Source organism: Eimeria acervulina, genomic scaffold (genome assembly GCF_000499425.1).
Source record: "Eimeria acervulina Houghton genomic scaffold, Eah_scaff72, whole genome shotgun sequence".
Classification (NCBI taxonomy): domain Eukaryota; phylum Apicomplexa; class Conoidasida; order Eucoccidiorida; family Eimeriidae; genus Eimeria; species Eimeria acervulina.
The window spans coordinates 60,623-67,719 of NW_013549637.1; the positions used below are offsets into that span (position 1 = coordinate 60,623).

General features: G+C 53.2%; 1 protein-coding gene across 1 annotated transcript; it reads left to right on the forward strand.

Annotated features, from left to right (window-relative positions):
• Positions 1 to 2,981: 2,981 nt before the first annotated feature.
• On the forward strand, positions 2,982 to 5,678 carry EAH_00012860 (hypothetical protein, conserved; the record flags this gene model as incomplete). The annotated part of the gene is made up of 1 exon (XM_013394589.1): positions 2,982 to 5,678. One exon carries the CDS (start codon positions 2,982 to 2,984, stop codon positions 5,676 to 5,678), a length of 2,697 nt encoding a protein of 898 aa, XP_013250043.1.
• Positions 5,679 to 7,097: the final 1,419 nt, after the last annotated feature.

Here is a 7,097-nt window from a genome sequence, read left to right on the forward strand (position 1 = left end):
ATATATATATATATATATATATATATATATTCATTTACGTGCACGTGCGCATACATATGTATATATGCGTGCGTATACACGGTAGTACTTACATTTTTAAGGCGTTATTTGCTAAAGAAGGTTTGGAGGCTTTCTAAGGCAACCGCAACGGCTGCCGGTCGCTGGCTGTACGGCAATCTGCATGTGGCTGGTGTTGGTGCGGGGTGTTTGATCAGGCGTATATCCTTGTAATTTAAACTACCACCAATGTGCGCTATTCTGCGTTGCTGTGTACGCGTACGTGTCACAGTGGGATGTGGGTGCATGCGCTTTTGGCACTGCCTTCACGGGAGGAGTTCCAGTGGGGGGTGCAACAAACTTGCAGATGGTGCCCGCTTTCTCCCTAAGCACCAAGAGCCTCAGCGGCTGCATTTGGAATACCTAGAGGAAGACGAGGGGAAAACAATCAGTTTTAGGGACGTTGCCTGAAGCTTTTGAGCGTCCCAGCGGCGTATGTGGGTCCTGCGCTCAGGCCACAGGGCCACCGACGGATGCTGGCTTCACCTAGGGGCTTAGGCTTAGTGCTCCGCATACTTCGGCAAGACATTAGCGGCCAATGTACCTCACAATCCCCCTTCTTTTGCCTAGGAAGGCTCGAATCGAACTGGACCGGAAGAAACGTTGTCGATAGTAGTAAAGGCTAGCCTAGAGACAAGCAACGTTAGAACTAGCACCCCGCTTGCCGCTTGCCTGCTCACGTCTGTGCCACTGTACATTCCACCATTGGGCTTGGTCGCTGATATCCTGACTGACTATAGGCACAAGTTGTTAGCTCACTTCGGATCAGTTGGCAGCGAGAACGCCAATCTCTGGACATGCCGCCGGCAACGTGTGGGTAGAAAATGGGAGCACTACGCATTTTTGAATTACTCCAGGGATCGGAGCTTTAGTCGATTACTCCAGGGATCGGAGCTTTAGTTGGAACTAAAGAAGAAGCATTTAGTAGTATGGGCTGCTGGAAGTACTCAGCCTTAACTGAATTACGGCAAAGTGTATCAAAAGTGTGTGGGGTGGGACTACGAGGCGGAATTAGGTATCAACTAGGGCATGATTCTTCCCGAATGAGAAGACACTGGCCCCGCTAGGTGGCAGCCCTAATAGATTCGCCGCTCATTGTAGCCGGGAAAGCGAACGAATTCCTGCCTTTGCTGAGTGGCCTTTGGGATCAGAGTGTTCAACTACATTAATAACGGTAGGGTTACTATCAGTAAGTGCGGGGAGCAGTCCGTCCCTGCTGCCGTCAATGAGACCACCAGATAAACAGTAGTTGGCTGCAGATATCCAATGCGGCGTATACAAACCCGTGGAGTGTCCAGAGTGACGGAGCTCTCTCTTCTTCACACACTAAGTCAGGTAACTATACACAGCTTGCGAACCCTATTTGGACAACTCAGCACTACTGTGCTTCCCCAGGTTCGCATTACTACTCAGGAATTGCTGACGCATTCCTCTATTCGGCTGGCGGGACCACTGCCCACGCGCGCACTGACGTTGACTGGGGGCAGCAGCAGTGTGCATACTTGCCTACTGGGTTGATAAGTCCGCCTTCACAAGCGGCTCCCAAGTTGCCTGCAGGGAACAGAGCGCCGTCCCCGATTAATGGCAACGCCACTGGGCGTACTCGCCAGAATGAGCCCCTGGTAGGCAACATGGCGAAACGTGATCCCCAAATGCCATCCTCCCCTATTTCCCTGTCATTTCCCTCTTCGTTTCTTCGCTAGGGGCTACCAAGCACACGAGGGATTGTGCCGTTTGACGGAAAGTGCGGCGGGCAGATGCTGCATGGTGCGTGTGAACTTCGTGAGTGGATCCCTACTGGCGTGCATGCTGCCTACTCAAGGCCAAGCCAATTGCTCCACAACTGCCTACACGGTTAGCGCATGCAGCCAGTGGGGCTTGTTCGTGATAGCACATCGAGCTGCCTTGCAGCACTTGTTGGGATGAGGTGCCCTATAGCTAGATGACCGGCCGGCTCTTCTTCGGAGCAGCATCAGGCCCTTGGCCGCTGTGCCGATGACGACTGAGGACGTAAGGAGAGTTCAGAAGCTTTTAACGTGTCCCTATTGGCTCGAGTGGAACTCACGACGGCCATCCGAAAATATCGCGGATCTCGTTGCATTCACAATGTTGCCCAGGAAAGCATTGATGTGCATTCAAAAATACATCACAAAGGCCACTTATCTTTTTAAAGGGTTGCTTGTACACAAACCACACACATAAGGCTGCCCGCAGCGCTTCAAAAGCAAACATTGCTCAAGCCCACTCTTCGCCTTGCAACTGGAGGGTGATGCAAGAATATCCCAGCAGCGGCTCAAGCGTACGGTGTGAAGCAGAATTCAGGCATAAATGGCAATGTTAATTACTACATTGTTCGCGAGGGAAGCGGAGCTGCAATAGGAAGTGATGTCTTTTGACCTCGTTGATCGGCGGGGGGGGCTGGCGGTTCATTCCTCCCGCCAGGCCGCTCTCGCGGAGCCGTATTTGTTTGGGCGGGCCTGTGTCTGTGCTGCAGTTGGCGTTTTCTTCCGTTCTTTCTTACTACTTTTTTATAGATCTCGAAAGAGACTAAATAATAAGCGCCGCTGTTTAGTATCCGGGTCATATATATTGAGGGGATCTCCTAACTGCCCCCACAGACGCTTGTGAAGCCTGAAGAGGTTCCAGCACCGAATTCCAGGTGACAGGCGAATCGAAGAATTTTGTTTTATCGCAAGCCTAGCGCTAACGGACTAGCTTAACGCCAAACCGCTGCTAAATACAACAGGTTGGTTGGCGGTAGTTCTGCATCGGAGCCGGACGCGAGCGAGCAGAGCACGGCAGCGCCGCTCGCCGCATGAACCGGCTTGATTTATCTTATTTCTGTTTTTTTTAAACAAGTTGTTTAATAATAGGCATTTGCGGCTCCATCACTTCTTGCACCGCGGGGCGCTTTTATCAGCACGATGGGGCGCGCAACTCACGCCTCCTGCACTGTCGCTATAGCTGCGATGACAGCTCTCGTGCATCTTTCTTTGCTGCCTGCTTTTGCTGTTTCCTCCGGCATAAAGCCCATTATTGGAATGGAAGGCAGCTCACGTAGCTCTCTCTTTGAGGAGCAGCAGCTCACCCGTGCTGCGCCCTCCGAAGGAGCAAGCCTCGCGGCTTCTTCTTATTTGTTGCCGCAGGCTGTAAGGCGTCGGAGGACAACCACTGCAATCTTCCCCGCCTTGACGAACTTGGCTTTGTTGCTTTCTGTCGCGGCCATAGTATTTCTAGCGATCAGGTGCTCCCGAATCGTGCAAAACTCCCTGCACTCCTCCTCCGGGGGGTCGCTCAGTCGCTCCCTCGCTGCTGAAGATTCGGTTTGTGCGGCAGGAGGCGATTCAGAGGCCTCTGGCTCTTCTAGTGGGGAAAGTTTGGATATTGCTGGGGCAGGGGCGGCCGCTGCCGGTACAACAAGAGGGCGTCGCCGTGACCATCCACTGACGAAACAGGCGCAAATTTTGACTCTTTCAGATGGGGATAAGAAGGGGATGACAGAAGAGGAAATGAAGTTGGTTGATGAAGCTCTCAAGGTCCTGCTGGGTAGCAGGGAAAAGGTTGAGTCGCGCAGGAGGCGGAAAGAAGAGGCGCTGAAGCTATTGAAGGAAGCAGAAGGGGAAGCAGGAAGTCTAGGGGAGTCTACGACGCGTCATTCTGCGGACATTGTCGTGCAAGAGGCTGTGAATTGGCTTTTGGGGACTCGGCAGAAGGACTACATAAAGGCATCCCAGTCGGCCACGCAGGCGGAGGAGGAATTAGCTGGCATGCAGTTTACTGTGCCGCAGGATAGAGCAGCGCTTATTATCCTTGGAGAGTCATTTGGGGGGCGTAACATTAGCCCTTTAGGCGCTCGGGCGGTTGCTGCGGCGAGGAGTGTGCTAGGGATGAACAGCCGCAAGGGGGAATCGCCTTCCCTAACGGATGTGGATGTGGGGAGAGCTATGCAGTTATGCTTGTGGTATCAGGCGTTGTTGGGGGCCCAGGAGGCTCGGCATAGACGGGGGGGGGGCCACCGAAATCCAGATCCTTCGGTGATGGATCTCCTCAAAAAGGTCAGCGTCTTGACTGAGATGCTAGGCAACAGTGGCATGTCCACGGCGGCGGAAATGTTGGCACAAGCTCAAGAGAGCGCGCAGGCGGCCTTATGGAGCGCCTTCTGGCCCGGAGGGGAGCCAGTAAAAGCAGGAGGAGATGCAGCGAAAAAGAGAAGGCCCACGCTTCGAAAGGCCGTCTCCTTAACGACACCTTCCCCACCACCTGGCCCCCCCCCAAGGTCCTTCTCCGCCCGTGCGGTGGGTGAGAATCCGCACGTGGGTCCAAAGAACGGGACGAGACGGCCTGTTGCGGTCCCGGTGGGCGGACAGTCTATTCACTTCTCGGGGCCCGCTGGTACTGGAGGGGGCACTGACCGGCGGGGGCGGCCCGCGGCAGAGGAAGCAAAAGCACAGACTGCCGTCCCTCCCCTCCCTCCGAAGCGTGGTGCGAAGAAGACAGAGGAGAGGGGAAAGGCAGCGGGGTTGCAGGAAGGCCAGGGGCGTTTGCCTGGCGCAGCAGCAGAAGGCAGAACCATCCCTCCTCCCATTCCTCCCAAAGGTGCGGAAAAGCCAAGCAAGCAGCGAGGCAAGGCGGGGGAGCAGCCAAGCCAGGCGAGTTCGCCCGACACGCCAGCAGCCTCAGCAGCATCAGCAGCGGCAGCAGACGTTACTGATGGTGGCATGGATGGTACTGCTCGGGCTGAAGGATTCGTGGATAGCGGGCATAGGGAGGCCGTGAAGTTGTTAGACGCCACAATGGGGTCGATAGTTGACCATATTGACTTCCAGACGACTAATCTGCTAGGGTTGTGCGCGGGAGGCACGAGTGAAAGTAACTTGGGGAGAGCAGATACTGCGCTGCGGCGAGCAGGGCTGCTTTTAGGATCGGCGAGATCGATCCGCCCGCACCAGGCTTTGAGCACCGGCATGAAGGATTCCTTCTTTGATGCTGTACGAAGGCTTTCCGATGCTTGTGGCGCTGCGCTGGGGCTGTTGGGAGATACTTGGAGAAAGAGGATGGACGACCACGCCAGACAACTTCGCAAAAAGATGGAGGAGTTGGAGGACATGCTGAGAGGGCCCACCCCCGTGAATCCTCCAGCCTCAGATGATCCTCTCCTTTTGAAGATCTTGGAAGTACATACAGGTTCCCAAGCGGCATCGAGACATGCCACGAATGCACAGCGTGTTTGCTCCGCGGTTACAGAGGTGCCGCAGAGAGTTAGTGAGGGACTTTCAGGCCTACAGCAACAGGCGGAGAGTGCCCAAGAAGCTGCCAAGCAAGCTGGAGATACCTGCGCCCACCGATGGATTGGTTGGCTTATACAAGGGGGGCATGAGTTCGATAATTCTCCGCGAACTCGCGGGTCTACTGAAGAGTGGGAGGAGGGACGCAGAAAGCAACTCGGTTCCCTCCTCGACCGCGCAGACGAAGTAGGACGACTGCTTTACGGCGTCTGCGGCTCCTCCGCCTCGGTTACGGTGCTGTTTGAAGTCGTGGGTCAAGGCAGGGACAAAGTGACTAACTGCGGAAAGGAGGATGGGGGGGGGGAGGGGGAGGAGGCGCAAAAGCAACAGCAGTAGGTGCATGCTGCAGTGTGCGCAGCGGGCGAACCACGAAGGTGAACGGAGACAGGAAGAAGAAAGCCTAACGGAAGTGATGACGAGGACTGAAGAAGGGGGGGAAGGAGATGATGAAGGGACGCCGGCAAAGCCCGGGAGTAAAGGCGCAGCGATTTTCGAACAGGAGGCAGAATACGTACGCTTGGGCGTAGAAGTGGTCAAGTACCACTCGTTAGCTTGTTGCCTGCCGCCTGTATCATGAATGGTAATAAATGTACTTCCGATTGATTTTTCATGTGCGCGCTTGTGCGTATTTTGTTTACACTTGCTTCGAATAGCGTGCGTCCTTCCGCCACTTGCTGCTATCGGCGCGAGAATATGCGGGGACGCTGCAGGGCGGAGAAAAGCAGTGGAATATATTAGTTGAAAGCGAATTCGAGTAGACCTGCGGCCGACGTGATTGTTCGCTTCAGTGGGGGAAAAGCGGGGAATAATGCGTAGAACAATATAAACCAGCACACAGGTGCAACAAACGAAAGCAGCGTGCGTGTGTGTTTGCGTGTGTTCGTGTGTGCGTTCTTGCGTGTGTTCATACGTGCTTCTTATCGGATTATGGTGTGTGTACCAACTTTGGTTCTTGTGTTTTATTTGCGATCGCGTCCAAGTGGATGTATTTATTGGGTGCTTACGGGAGTGATGAGCAGCACCGAATCCGTTTTTATGCTTATCTGAGTCACCACCAGTCGCTTCAGTTTCAGTTGTATAGTATAAATGTTTTATTAGGGGGCCTTCTGATTCATTTGAATGGTTCATTTGAAGCGAAACCACACGAAAATGATTGAGCGGTTATCTTCAAGAAGACACGCCTTAGTTTGTTTTTTCACAGCCTGTTTGTGCAGCGCCGCTTTCTCTTTCTTCAGTCTGCGCACAGCAGATATTATATTAGCGAGTACGCGTTTTCTGGCTTCACCAGAGGGTACTTTTACCCTTTGGTTTCTCTAGTGCCGTTGGGTACTCCTTGCATCGAGCCGCAAATAAGCGCATTTGAATTAGCAGCTCTGACTTGTGCGGCCGTATGGTTATTATTGCCGTAAAATAGTAGCAATGCTTGGTATACGTAATACATGTTTATTATATGTATTATGTTATTTTTTTTATTTCCGTGGACTCATTTTTTTATGCGGATTTTTTGGCAAAAACATGCAGCGACTCATTTTATAATGATCCCGGCGGCGCTTTTTGCACATCACAATGATTATCCTTAGGCAGCGAGTTTTTCAGTTTCCAGGGTTTGCCGGACTGCGTACATAGCAAGTTGAAGTTGCACAAGAGGGACGACAAGAAGTAGCGCGGTCGGGAAAAACCCACCTCATTTTCCCTGTTCTTGGATTGAGGGGTCGCTACACAACGAAGAGACAGGCACTACATACACCAGATGTG